A 15,257-nucleotide genomic window follows, 5' to 3' on the forward strand; every position below is an offset into this window, starting at 1 on the left:
TTAACGTCCAGTGAGGTCCAACGGTTTAACGTCCAGTGTAAGTAGAGCATTAATGGAACACTATAATACATTTTTAAGTTATTAACCTGATTGAGCAAATGAAAGGCAAGTTTTATAGACTCTGAGAAGACTTGCCAGAAACCTAGAAATACATCCCAATGCCGTAGAGAATATGTTTCTTGGTTCAATATTGGGGAGAATAAAGGTATATCCGAACTGCTGGGGTTCCTCTTCTGTTTTCCTATTACTGTACAAACAACATAATCCCAACTCCTACAGGGCAGGGCGGAGTACCAGCTGCACTAATTCTCAAACATCCCTTCATCAGATAATCTGGATGATTCTGTACCATTAACATGAGGCTGCTCAGACAATTCCACGCTGGGGCCAGACAAGATGCTGTAATCAAAATCATCATCATCATCATCCTCGTCGTCACCATCTCCATCTCCATCTCCATCCATGTCTTCTTCATCAAATTGTTCCTGTGTGTGTCCTTCGGCTTCCCTCTGCATTTTCTGCTTAATTGCATCTTCATAAGACATTTCATACCAAACTGTACCCTTCCCAACAATAGATTTGTTATGGGCATCTTTCATCCGCTCCTGCTTACTTTTTTCTGAATTCTTTGGTTCCCCCCAATAGTCATAACGATACAGAGGGCTGTCAGGATCATATTGATCCTTGCCAAAGTAGCTGCTGTCCACATACCGCCCAGGCTCATCTAACGGAAGCCCAAGGGCCTGACGGCTGTGAGAGCATAGAGCAAAGTATCAAAAATAGCAGACATTAAGTATTTCTAGCATTAATCCTGATGTATATGAAAAACAAAAAAGATATACAAGATTGAAATGAGGAAAGCTTCTAATAATTTGTCCCAGCCTCACCAGATGATGAAAATGTTGCAAACATGTATAAACAGTAGATAATAAAAGTGGATGTCCTTAACTACTAATTGTTTTACAAACATGTATAAGCACGTTCAAAGCAATGCAAAATGACACTTTACATCTTGACCACAAATAAGAAACAACATAAGAAGGATATCTGGTCATAGATGACTGCAAGTATGAACTATAGGAGAATCATAAAAAATTGCACCATATGGATGATTATTAGCAAATACAAGTTGACGACAAAATATCCAGAAGTTAAAACAGGAAACAAATGTATGTGCCTCAGCAAATTGCTCTTTCCTATCCTCACCAACTTCCAAAGTGCCATAATCTCCAGCAGTTAAAATCCTCGTGAGCAACAGGAAATAAAAGTATGTCTTTCAGTAAATTGCTTATTCCCTTTCAGCACCAATTTCCAACGTGCCAAGATCTTAACAACCAATAGCAGGCAGAATTAAAAAAAGAAGAAAAGAAGAAAAGGTAATTGACAACAAATATTACCAATCTACCTAATGTTGGTTAATGGCCACACGTCATGCCTCATTGTCAGTAAGACAATTGGAGTTAGATGTGTTGCTAAACTAAAAGTAATTACTATTAAAAAAAAATCCCCAAATTGGGAGAAGCTTTAGGGCACAATACAATAATGTATTTGGTACTGTAGAAACAAAAGGATATTTCAAGCAGCATATTCATGTATTCTAGAGACAGTCGTTCACAGAACAACCTGCACTCAAGTAAATATCATTTTCTTTTCCAAATTGGTATATACGCTACAATATCATCATCTCCCAAAAATCTGAATAAAGGGAAGGTTGGTTGGAATTGACAAGCTATATAAAAAGTGAAAACATAATTGCGAGTTCAATTCAATGACAGACTGCTGAGTTTCATTTGACCTCCGTTAAATTACTTGTGCTAACTATGCCCTTTTGAGTGTTAAACTAATACTTTTAATGTGTTTGACATTTTGCACTCCAGAATCATTGATTCTGGGGAGTCGGAGTTAAAAAGGAAAAGAAAAGAAGGATATACCAGCTAATATCCCTAATCAGAGCCTCCCTTTCTTCAAATGATCGACGCCAATGGATAAGGTCGTATTCATCCATTTCAGCATTTCTCCTCATCTTGGTAACTTTGTACTTTTTTCCCCTCTCTTGTGCTTCCTTTCTCAATTTGTTATGGTGCTGCATCAACAGAAAAATAAGAAAGATCTTGAAAGGAAAACCTTTGCTTCATCAAACAAATTTAATTAAAGAAAATCCTCGTAGAAATACATTCCACCTCATCAAAGTTCTTCTACATTGATTAGTATAACAACCAGGTGATGATAAAAGCACTAAGGAACATTAAGAGATGTTATCAGTTGTTTACAAGAAGGCAGGCAAATAAGAAGAGGTCAATAAAAAATTGTTAGTCTATTAGGTGCCTTTACTTTTTTATAGTGAGAGAAAATCAAAGAGATGATATGCATCACCTACACAGCAGGACACAACAAAGTGAAAATCGATCTGTAAGGTTTCCATAAGTACACCTGGAAAAAAGGAAAAAAGAAACCCTGCTCCAAATCTGTTTAGTAGCAAACTGGAGCCAGTTCATATCTAAGTTGTCTCAGCAGTCTTGTATTAGAGGCCATAGGCCAAAAAGTAGCATCTTCAGTCAACCATTCTGGTTGACAATGCCTTAGTAAGACTTTTGAGAAATCCACAATGAATGCATATACATCCAGAGAGAATATGTTTGCAGATGGTTCAAATTTCCCAATTAGTGGTTTAGACTGAAACAGCACATCCAAAATCCTAAGAACAACATACAGATATTCAAAGCACATAAATCATGAAATCAATGTTGTGGCAAACCTGACGCTCAGCAAATGCTGCTTCTAAGTCGAGATCTTTTACACTAGTTTTCTGCAACACGGTGCAAGCATGGTCAAAAATATGCATAACCAAGCAGACCACTTTAATATACAGAATAAAGGCTTACCAGAATCATTAATGGTAGTGTACTTTTCTTGTAAACACCTTTGGCATACTGAACATTATGTTCTTCATCATAATCTTCATCATCACTTAACTCTGCCAACTTTTTGCCCTCATACTTTTCAGGATTAGCCTCCAAATCATCCAAAATCATCTGTTCCGCATTATGGATCTGCCACAGCTGCACCAAAATGATTGCATAACCAACTCGAGCAGAAGTTAAAAATATCACATTTGCACAAGTTCAAACAGCATTTTATGCTAAGTGAAGACAGCAAGAAAAAGATTAATTTTCCACTGATAATGAGAAAAAGATTAACTCATCAGTAATGTCTGCAGTGAACATCCTTGTGGAACAACAGGAAGCAAAAATGGAGCAAAAGAGATTTTTGTCAGAAACTATATGCAAGTCCAACTTTCTTTAGCAATCGATCCTAAAAGCCATGTGAAAAAATAAAAATAAAAACGAAAAAAGCAAAATAAAAAAGGGAAAAAGAAACAGTGAAAATGCAGAACTTGTTAAAAATGTGATCATAATTGAAGAAGGTAATATTTTTAGCATTTGACCACTTTTTATCCAACTTATCAAAGATGGTGACTGTATTCTCATCACGGCTCAGGTACTTATGCTAAAGCAACGCTTATCACTTAGACGAGTTACTCAAGACTCGGCTAATAACTAATGCATAAATGTTCAAGAAAATAGCAGGATTACTATTTTAGCATAGCAGTAGATGGTGAAGCGGAGTTGTTCAGCTAGGCTGGAAACTTTTGTGCACCTTCATTCACTAGGAAACAAAATAAAATGCTACTATTAATCAGGTAACCATAAAAATCTGAATAAATGTACCCTGTACGGTATACCTCAGTTAAATTAACAGAGGAAATGTTGCGCCAATTAAATAAAACTCTGAGATAGAAATCAACAGCAAAGTTAATTCAACACCTACAAGAGAAAGTTTTTTGATTTCTTCTATATTGTCCTTTTCTGATAATTAATCTTGTTTCAGTTACAAGTTAATCTACAGATGCATGGCACAAGTCAAACAAATTCACAATGCATTCAGCTCAACATGCCCCCAGATCCCATAAGTAAGGCATGTTGTATGAAAGGCTATTCTTAACCTTGCAGATTGGAAACCAGAATCTAGATGAAAACTTTCATATACTCTGCAAGAAAAATACAAGGAAAAGCCTGCTTTGGAGATAATTGAAACTTACTCGATCAACATAAGGGTGATTTGATATTAATGGTTCCTCTTCCACCTTGATGCCCGGATCTTTTCTAGGAATTGGAGCTCTTCCACAATCCCGCTGTAAAAAGGATGGACAACCAACTAAAAAGCATCAGATTAAACCCATATCCAGTGTTTGCACTACAGTTAAAATACTTCAGGCCCAACCTACACAACTCAAAGCTTATTTGTGAAGAAGGGATAATAAGCTTCAAGATGACAAATAACTTCTATCTTCCAAATCAAACTACTAACCAGGCTGTTATAAGAATGTCACAAAAAGTGCATGCTCATTTGATTTTTTAACTACCAAAGGAAAAAAAAATGTGGCCATAAATGCCAACAAATTATCAATATATCAAGGTTCATCTACAATTTTATTGACAATAAGCTCAGCATCTCCTCCTGTCAACAATGTACATTAAGCTGCTATTTAAAGGAGCCACAAAGGCAGGTTTAAGTCTTTTTCATTGTCTTCTTTCTTGAAAAGGTAGAAAAACTTATGTTGCCATGCCACATGGATGAATTAGCATTTAGAGATAAATATGCTAAAGCATCTATGCAACTAGAGATAGGCTAATCATAAAATACACGTGAGGTATCAGATGCAACTTTTCTGAAATTAAAATGGTACTCACACGCAACTCATCTGGATTAGTATCATCATCACGGTGAAATATTGGTGGAAAATCAAACGTATTGAAGCTGAAAACAAGAGGACAAATGAATGAAATCAATCAGCCAGAGCACTTGGATAACCAAACAAAGATTACCAGCAGGCATGGGAAGATTAATAAAATAACTAGGCAACGTAATTAAGTAGAATAAATCAAGCAATCTAAGAATGAAATATAAAAAGAAAAATACACCCCAACATACATCAGATGGTCTATATTAGGGTCAACAAACCGCATCTCAATAGGGAACCTGAATCGGTAAGGATCTCTCTTTGCCTGCAAAACAGGCAAAATTTTATTCAAAGTGAGATCACCATCATTTAAAATGGGTCAGATATTACTAGGATATCACTTGAAAGGGAAAGTAAAATCCATGAAGTAGGAGTTCTTGTAAGACATTTCAAGTAGAATACAAAGAACCAAAATTTCATTTCTGTGTTCTTCTGTCCAGATAAGGTAAAGTTGATACTTAAGGAAAATGATCACTGAGTCATGTGCAAGGAGCTTACATAGTGACCTTATAGTGGTCCCAGGACCTTAATACCAAAGCTGTAAACACCACAAGGATAATATGATCAACAAAAGAGTCCTTAAGGAATATGCATATCTTTGAGAATTTTGAGGACACTAGTCCCCGAGAAAGACAAACGTGCTGACAAGATCCTTACTCCTAACCTCAACCACAGGACGTTATAAGGCCATAAAGATACAATGTTCTGTAGGCAGGCTCTTGACACTCCAAGATGGTCATGATGATGATGCGTGATTGACAAAAATAGCGGTCAGACACGCAACAAAGTTTGCTTAAAACACATAAAGGAAGAGCTAATTATGATGTAGGATGAGTTGAAGTGAGTGATGTGATGTGGTACCCATGAAGCATGGAACAAAGGCCCATAACATCTACTCAGCTAAGCAAAGGCCCATACCGTGTGGCATCAAAAGGTCTCATCCGAGACTATGCAGCATGAACATTAGGTTATATTAAATTAACAGAAACCAATTTACACAACAATAGTGGGAAAATATCACTAATCCACTCCCAATTTGTGAGGCAAACCAAATATGCCTATGTACATATATGGAAGTGAAGCACATATCTATGAAAATAGATGATAATCTAAACAGCAGGGGAAAAGGAAAGGAAACAATAAACTCTAGTAGAAAACAAAATTATGAAGCCAGATCTGATCATACATTATTGATGGAACCCGTAAAGAACCACCGTGAATAATTTCATATGCTAGGACTCTGAAAGGGGAAAACACTCACAAAATGTAAATGCCCTTAAACCTAGTGATATAAATAGGAGCACCAAGTATCACTCACCAGAATTTCAACAGTCACATGCATACCAACTTTTATATGGTGGCGGATCCAAAACCAATCATTACGTTTGATAGGAACCCACCTGCAACACATTTGGAGATGTAAATCTGGCAAGCATTTCCCACCATTAGCACACCAATTTTTTACAAGTCTGCCATGAGAACTCCATATATCTCTCAATTTCATTGAACTTTCAGGAAGTATTCAGTTGCAACTGCTCTTAGCTGTATGATGACATATCATAATCTCAGAATGTCCTATGGGGTCATAACTCATAAATGCCAGTAGAGTTGTGAGCATGTGTCTTACTGTGAGATGTTGTGGAAATATCAAGCAGCATTTCATTATTAGCGACCAGAATCTTAGTCAACATAAAATTCCAATTTCCAGTTGGTGGTATCTTCTAATTAATGGGTTCAATCACAGGGCACAGTGTACATCACCGGAGAAGTACTTCTTTTCGCACAAGATAATCAATGCAGAACTATAGACAGTTGAATTTTATTATGAAACAATATGCACATCAAACACAATAAATTGGCCAATGGCCCAAAAACAACACTCACCCGTCATGGACACCTCCAATGTCAACAAACGCTCCTTGATAAAGGTGCACGCCAGTCACTTTACCAGCACAAATCTGCAAAAAACACTCCCAATAACTGTCGCAGCTAAAGAAAACAGGGCTCCTTTAAGTGCCCTGACTCTAACTTCTTGGCATCTGAAAATAAGAGATTCTAACATGTATGCCAGCAATGCAAGTGCATCTAGCATGCTAAGCTATTTTGGCTCATAGACAACTTGCATCTGAGAAAAGCATGGGATTATTCAAGGAAAAGTACTTGCACAGATTTCTCTTTTTTGTTAAGTTTTATTTCCCTCCTTTGCTCAATATGACAAAAGCTAGAACATTGCCTTGCAGAGTACGAAATGTTTGAGAACAAAAACCTAATGTTGTTGGCGCAAATAAGTTTCTTGGCTTAGGGCTTGTATATTTAACATGTGAAACTAAGTACGACAAGCTTCTACAGAAGTGTCATTTAGCTGATACTTTAGTTGCATGAACATTACGCATATCAGATGTTTACTCGTATATATCAAGTTTGATAGATGCAAGAAGAAGGTGCTCCATTTAACCTTTTAATTTAATTAAAAAGATACTTTAAAATGAAAAACACCACAAGATTTCAGAATTTGGACTTCTAATCTAATCATTCTGATGACAAAATAGATTGTCAACACTAGTCCAAATTTTTTCAGCAGAGCTTTGATATATACCTCCCCAACTTATCTGCGTCAGGTTCCTCTTCAGTTAAGATGTTGTCACAAATTTCAAATCTTACTACTAGCTTGGCTTTTTTGACTATTAACTTCAAGATAGAAATTGAAGCATTGGTTCAGTAATTGGCATTCTTCCAACACAGCTGTGGAAGGAAAACAGAAGAGACTTGGAAGAGTCTGGAGATACTACAACCAGAAATCCTAAACAGTTTCTGAGCTGTAAATAAGCTCTTGACCCAAAAATGCAGGATTACCTACTGCTCACCACACAAGACGCCCCAGTCTGTGTCAAAAGGATCACTAATTTTATCCTTTTGAATCTAAGAGATCAAGAGAATGTACTACTAGTCCATACTGGAAAACTTGACGAGATGGCTTAGTTCAATGGTGCTCATAAGATGAGGACTTAAGGTATGAAATTATAGAAAATCACTAAGATTGTAGATTGTGAACACCACTTATACAATCAGTAATTGTATATCAAATTACAACTAACTATTCTTAGTCACCAAGTATCCATTAGAAAGACATAGACCAATATTTTAGTCTTAGGGTTAGTAGAAGTATTGGTTTCATAAACGAAGAAAAAGACAAATATGCATGACATAAAAGCAACTTACTTGTCCTGGATAGTAAAATGGTAGCTCGTACTGCAAAAACAAAAGAACTATAAGTATCATCCATGCATGGCACCAGGATAAAGTCAAAAAGTACAATAAGAAAAACTCAAAAAAAAAAAAAGAGAATAACACCATATCGTACCATCCCCTCCACATAATCCTTTCCCCTTTTCCTTCTTCCAGGATAGTAATCTTGGTCATGCTGCAGAGTCATAAAAAAACAATATGTAATTTTTCTGAATCCAATACTTAGAAATATCTCACAACTGATTTCTTTATCAATTTTTTGGCCACAATTGGAAAAGTGTAACATAGAAACTACAAATACGCAATACTGTGACAATATATACTTACATTGTGCCTGCAAATTTACCTATTTGAGGGGATCTTACAACATAATTATGAAAAAGGTTGATGCAAACAAGCATCACATATACAACCAATATCTAAAGAGGATATATTATTTATGAGGGAAAATCAGTTCTGGTTCAAGAGAAACAAAAATATTGCATGTCAGGTCTATCACAAAGATACTTATCTGTTAGTCTGTATGTCACCGAGAATCGCATACTGATAACGACACTCGAGCAGGTAATGTACTTTTTCCATCATGTACTGAAAATTGCTACCTTCATTACAAGAACTCAGTGCCCATTTCCACTATCAGCACTCCTACCCTTATATTACACGGGTATTCAATTTTGTTTCAATATTTACAACATCCCGGTTTCGGTACTACCAAACATGTATTAGAACCACCTAAATAAAAGCCAAAAGTATTACTCAAAAGTCCATGGAGAGCAAAATTTTACACATTCAAATCCTGGGCTAATGCTCTAACAACTAAACAAGTTACGAATGTGATCATGGTAAAAGCTATAGACAATCATAGACAGAGAAAATACAATAAAATCACAACTTCCACTACCACTACAGAAAGGCAGGAGAATAAGATCAAAATTCAACCTTGTAAGACTCCTCCTCCAATCTATCTTTATTTGCAGCAACCCACTCATTATACTGCTTCAGGAACACTTTATACCTCTCCAAACACATATCATCAGTTTCCTTCTGCGCCACCTCCTCCACCTTCTCATAGTCCACTCTGGTCACATGATGCAACTTGTGTGCCCCGCGTATGAACTCCAGCTCCTCCCTATCGACCTCCCAGCCCGGTGGCGGCCAGTCACGTGGCGGCAAGTGTCTCAACACCAAAGGGCCAGCCCAGATAGTCTCCAGCGGGTCAGGAATCTCACCCTTTATCTCGAATTGCTTCGCGTAATACTCATCTTCAGTCAATCCCATATCCTTAATCTTCTTATCTCTGTACCTTGGATTCAACATCTTGAAAGCCTCAACGGATTCAGGGTCTTCGAGAGGGACCTCTTCGCCTTCGTTGAGGGATTTCCGGGCGAATTGGCCTTCGGGGGTAAGGATTTCTTCCCACGGAGCCCATCCGCGCTCGACCCAGTTGCGGCGCCGGGCTTCTTCCTCGGATTCTTTGTCTTTTGGGCCATATTGTTCGAGAAATTCCTCGTCTACCGGAAGCTCATCTGCGCCGTAAGCTAAGGTCATAAATATAGAAGGGGTTTTGGGTTTATGGGATTGGAAATTCGGGAGTTTTCTGCAGGGTTTAAGGTGGGTTTTAGGTGGGAGAAGGAGAAATGGGGAGAGAGCGTAGGGGGTTTGGAGTTGGAGAAGAGAGTGCATCTTTTTGGATTTTTGGTGGGAAAGGGCGGGGAAATGGGTAGACAATAGTGTGGAATGGATAAAGTTAGTTTAATTAGTTATGGATAGAGTTGGTTTAATTAATTAACCAGGAGGAATAATTTTTAATCAAATTTCCAAGCACATTAACTAAATATTAAGTGTGTCTGGATAGGTATTATTTGCACAAAAATTTTTATTTGCGTACATCACAAATATATTTTTCAATCAACACGCTAAAAATATATTGATTATTTCAAATAAACTCCTAACTGAATACTCATGAATTAACATAAAATAATAAAAAAGATGGAACAATTCTTCATTCGAATTCAAATAGACAACAAATGGTTGAGGAACTCATGGATAAAGTTGAAATTGAATTTTTTTGAAGCTCAGGCTGTGCTTGTACCTCAAAATATGCTGAATTTTGAGCTATGTGTATATGTTTTTTGGTGGCTAATAAAATGTATATTTGTGTAATTTGAGTGCATTATATTCTATCCTTTTTCTTGATTTGTAAATGCTGTAATGATTTATCACCTATACTGATCAGCATTTGGCACCAGAATGAATAATATTTCACAATCCGCATAGCAATTAAATTCATATCGATTATGGATTAATGGAAAAAAAAATGATAGACCAGAGAACTTTAATTAGTACATCGTATTTGTAAACTAGTCCTCCAGTCTTGAAATAATTTGGGATGCAATTGTTTGAAAAAAGATCAAAGAGTTTAAGGAAAGAAAATTGGATTAACAACTCAATTTCTGAGAACAACTCAATTTTTCATGATAAGAGGTGAATAATCCGTCCCAGGCACTGAATATATGACCAGAATAACCAGCCTCTAGTATTTGAAGTTTATTAGGCATTGAGCTAGAGTTGGCAGTGCACACTTGACTACTTTTGAAGAGAAGAAAATCATTGTGCAGAAGATGTTATCAAGAAAATTTGTCAGAAACAAGCAACCTATAGTATTTGATAGTTATTGAGTGTGGAGAATGTTTTGAAGGCAATTGGTATGCAAGTGTTTTGGACAAAATTAGAGACGCCAATTATAAGCCAATTATGTTGACTCGTTCAAACTCGTCGTCATACTGATAAGTGAATTTGAATATGCAATGAATTTTGAATGGATCTATTTAATTGATGGGCAGTGAATTGACTCGACTCGTCCATTTATATCTATTTAAAAATAATTATGCATTTGAACACAATTTTTAGCGAGTGCTAAGTACATGCATTTCCTACCTATCTAATAATAATAATATATCATTATTTCTTAGCAAACAACATGTCAAAAAATTTATAAAAAAAAAAGTAAAATTTCAAGTGAATCATAAATGGTTAATTGAGTACACCCATACCCATTTATTAAATAGATATAAATGAGTATATTTTGACCCATTTATTAAAAGGATATAAAACAGTTAACCCAATTATATCCATTATCCAATTATGACACTCAATTTTTACACCTCTACAACGCAACAGGATGTGTCTCAGTTTATGACCGCATAAGAACTCTTCTTGATCCCTCTACTACTCTTTAAGGACTCCTTATTAGCAGATGTGGGAGATTAATTATTAAAAGATTAGTTGCGTTTTAATGGAATTTGGTCCAATTGAATAGAAAAAGTAAGAGGATTGCTAAAATGAGACCCCAATTCGTAGAAGATTGATCCATCATATTTGGCAGAAAACAGTATTTCTATTAGACTTTCACTTTAGTTAAAACGATAGGGAGTTAAATTGTAAGTTTTCAAATCATAGGAAGGTAAAGTGTACATTTGGCAAACCACAAGGGGGGTTTTTAGTATTTTACCCATGCTCAAAATGCACGAAACATTCTTCCAAGGGTTTGACTTATAGAGGGGCAATTTTGACATTTTTCGTTCAGACGTTAGTTTAGATGTTTTCCGTCAGACTTTCACTCTAGTTGAAATAACAGGGAGTTAAATTGTAGGTTTCCAAACCATAGGGAGGTAAAGTGTACATTTGGCAAATCACGGGGGATTTTTGGTATTTTACCCCAATACTAATACTCAAAGTTTGACAGGAGAATCCCAAAATCAAACCTCAATTGCATGACCAAATTCGCATACAAATCTGGTTGTTTTCCATAAATAATCACACTCCTAAAAGTTTGATAATGCAAAACAAAAGAAAGTATTATAATCCTCGTGAGAAACACGGAATCTCTCCAAGCTCATGAATAGGAAACAATATAACCCTCAGAAAAAACAACAGGGATGTGGATCCTACTTCTTGCAAGATAATCAAGAAAACAACTTGTAGTTTTTGGCTGACAACACTATCTCTCTCAATGCTCCAATGGGGGCTAAAACCATCAGCAGAAAACCAAGAATTATGCATATCTGAAACAACGAAAGCAAGGTTAGAAGATTGCAAAATCCGGAGAAAGAACAGAAAACTCACTACCAAGAGAGAGAAAGAAGGCCAACAAACAAGGAATATGATGATACTGACCCAATTTATGAACCAAGTCAAGCTATATTTTCTTGGTTTTCTTATGACGAGCCATATAATGCACGGAAGCTGCAAGAGAATTGATGAAATTAGAGTAATTATTACCAATGAAGACAAAATAAAGAGTTTCTGTAAAAACTCCTCATATATATACGGCAAGATTAGAGGTTTGTCACATGCTGAATAATAATACTTGTACAAAACCTTAGTAGTTGATTATCTGGTGAAAATCTGAACAGTTCTTCCTAAAAGTCTATGTCATGTGGAGAATAAAACTTATGGAGAATCTTAGTGGTTTGATTATCTGGTGAAAATCTGAATAGCTTGTGAAAAAATGTAGTAGTAATGAAACAGGTGCATTCAGAAATTCTTGAAAAAATTCAGAATTCATACAAGAAAAAAAGAGATGAATAGTATAGCTTACATAGTAAGTTGTTGGTGCAAAAGCAAACCCTCCAAAGAAGCCGAGAAGGGCACCAAAGAAAGGAAATGCCATCGCTAGTACCATTGTAGTGGCTGCATCCATTTAAAACAAGCAGTTTATTCAAGTAATCCCCACTTCTACTGCTCAAGAATTATGGTATCTGAGATTAGCAAGAGGCAGAATTTAATTACTTGAGTGACTTACCAACATATGTAGTTCGAGTGCAAATACGAAGCAGTAGACTTGGTTTGATGCTCAACACTTTCACCAGAAAAGATTCCATCATGTCAAAAACTGGCATGGCAAATACCTAATTAATACACAAATGAAAAGCCTCATTAGAATCAAGTTATGAAAGGAAAATAAATTATTTTGGGGTAAATCAAGTGAACAAGATTGACCTGATAACTTCCAATCACATGAATGACAACAAACAAGTTAGCAGCTGCAACAAGCCAAACTGGTTTGTTCAATGAAATTAGGATGTTGTCCTCAACACTGTTTCCGAATGCCCAGTATCCAACAAATGCAACTGGGAAGTAACACAAGGCCACAACAATGTAGGCAACTACGACACCTTTCCACATGGGTTTCTTGGAAGGTTTCTCAGGTGAAGAAGGCATTGTTGCCTGAATCTCCAACACCACATTATGACCAGCAAAAGCAAAAGCTACATCACCCAATGCACTCAGGAATTGGAAGACTTTCCCTGCATCGGTTGATGCCCTTGGAGTGTACTTCACATCTGGTTGAACCCCCTTCTTAACAGATGCCACCCAAGCTATAAAGGAATAACTGTTTAACAATTCGCGAATATTAGAGCAAAAATATGAGATTAAAATGCAGCTATCGACATGCAAGTTTAAGTAGTGAACAGTTCATGTAATCCAACAGGCGAAAGAACATTAAAGTGAAAGAAAGGAAATAGTCTTTCCACTATGATTAAGGTTGCAGCCTTGATTTTTCATGTCCTCTATCACACTTCTTGTGTCAAATTGTGCTAAAATTTATCTTACCCTCTTTTTTTTTTCAGTCACAAGTAATTTCACGTGCAACGCTAGTTTGAATATTAATTCCATGTGACAAGTTAAGACATGACAAGGAAATGTAGAGAGTGGAGATCCTGAACTACTTCTCGTACCACAAGTATTTAAAGAAATGAACTTGGGGAGGGAATCACCTGAAGGACATGACTGCAGCAGCAAGAGAGACACCTGCAATGGAATTAAAATTGGGAAGATGGGAGAGAACCAAGTGAACTGAACCGAATATGGCGATAAAATAGGTGGTCCTGATGTGGCTACAGTTGGGGCAGACAAGGTCATGGAATTTCTGTAGGGATTTTCCTCCAGTAACCATGTATACAATGTTGACTCCTATTTCCACCATCAGCTGTTGGGGTACAACAACCCATAGCCCTAGTTTCTCACCAAAAGCCTCCTGACCCAACTCATGGTACCTATCAAGTCTCCTGCCAGGCTCAGGTTCGTGCATTTCCACCATCTGCCATAGGGTATATAGGGTAATGACCCATGATAGAATCATTATGGCAATTCCAGGACCCCTGAAAAGCACAACAACTGTAAATTAGATCCAATACTCATCAAAGGCCAAGGAAGCCTCTCAAAACCGTGAGCTCTCTGTCCACAAACTATTCATTTGAAAATCATCCTAGGACTGAAATTCCTATCAAGGGAGATTCCTCATATATGTTACCATAAGTTAAGAGTCGACCTCTTGAAAAAGGAAACAGTTTACTAGTGTCGCATCTAGGAGAAGATATAAGATTGTAGAACACCCTTTGTCCTTCTTTATTTTTGTCTTTTGTTTACACCCTTCCATGACAAGGCACAAGCATACAGAATCTTTATTACATAAACCCTAGTGCCAGCAAACATAAAAGCCAAACCTCCGCAACACTATATCGCATAAAGAAACGTCCAAAATAAACTAGTACAAATTTTTAGAAAAAAAAATCCAAATCATAGTATTTTGACATACCATCCCAATTCAGACATGGCATAGGGGAGGCCGAGGACACCAGCACCAACCATAGCAGTAACGTTGTGGAAAGCAGAATAATACCATTTTGCATCTCTTGAGGAGGTTACAGGAAGCCAAGCATTGATATCGTCATCAGCAGCTCTTCGTTTCTGCTCTGATGATGGGTTTCTTTCCATGTTTCCTTGTGCTGGATAATGGTGGCTAACACAGGGAGGGGATGAATATTGTTACAGAAGAAACTTAAACGGCATGGACTGTGGAGAGAATCTTGCGTTGTCCAGACTTTCTCAAAGAGTTTGCTTACTATTATAACTCATATTTTGGTAGGATAGTATGTATATACAGTTGTCATCATATGGATAAGGGGATCTAAAACTGAAACGAGAGATTTATGCATATGCCTCTCTTAAGATCCTACAATCTTATAGGTTTCATGATTTAAATTTTAAAGAACAGATTTCTTTACTTAATTGACATCTAATCTATCTACTTTTTAAACGCATGCACACGCTTATTACTTTCTTAACTTTCCTTAAGATTTCAGATTTAGTTTCATGCTTACCACAAACAAGCCCATTGATTATACCTTGCAAGTAAATAAAAACT

General features: G+C 36.6%; 2 protein-coding genes across 2 annotated transcripts; both read right to left on the reverse strand.

Annotated features, from left to right (window-relative positions):
- Positions 1-90: 90 nt before the first annotated feature.
- On the reverse strand, positions 91-9,740 carry LOC113767399 (protein PLASTID TRANSCRIPTIONALLY ACTIVE 10). The gene is made up of 12 exons (XM_027311480.1): positions 8,987-9,740; positions 8,163-8,222; positions 8,021-8,050; positions 6,686-6,759; positions 6,120-6,201; positions 4,993-5,066; positions 4,752-4,818; positions 4,100-4,192; positions 2,883-3,059; positions 2,756-2,806; positions 1,932-2,083; positions 91-750 (listed from the first exon to the last, which is right to left on the reverse strand). Exons 1-12 carry the CDS (start codon positions 9,728-9,730, stop codon positions 303-305), a joined length of 2,052 nt encoding a protein of 683 aa, XP_027167281.1. The 5' UTR covers positions 9,731-9,740; the 3' UTR covers positions 91-302.
- A 2,272-nt stretch (positions 9,741-12,012) lies between these two features.
- LOC113768857 (lysine histidine transporter 2-like) lies at positions 12,013-14,779 on the reverse strand. The gene is made up of 7 exons (XM_027313364.1): positions 14,649-14,779; positions 13,828-14,211; positions 13,049-13,442; positions 12,852-12,957; positions 12,648-12,739; positions 12,224-12,292; positions 12,013-12,111 (listed from the first exon to the last, which is right to left on the reverse strand). The coding sequence occupies exons 1-7, from the start codon at positions 14,699-14,701 to the stop codon at positions 12,013-12,015; spliced, it is 1,197 nt and encodes a 398-aa protein (XP_027169165.1). The 5' UTR covers positions 14,702-14,779.
- Positions 14,780-15,257: the final 478 nt, after the last annotated feature.

This window comes from Coffea eugenioides, chromosome 4 (assembly GCF_003713205.1).
Source record: "Coffea eugenioides isolate CCC68of chromosome 4, Ceug_1.0, whole genome shotgun sequence".
Classification (NCBI taxonomy): domain Eukaryota; kingdom Viridiplantae; phylum Streptophyta; class Magnoliopsida; order Gentianales; family Rubiaceae; genus Coffea; species Coffea eugenioides.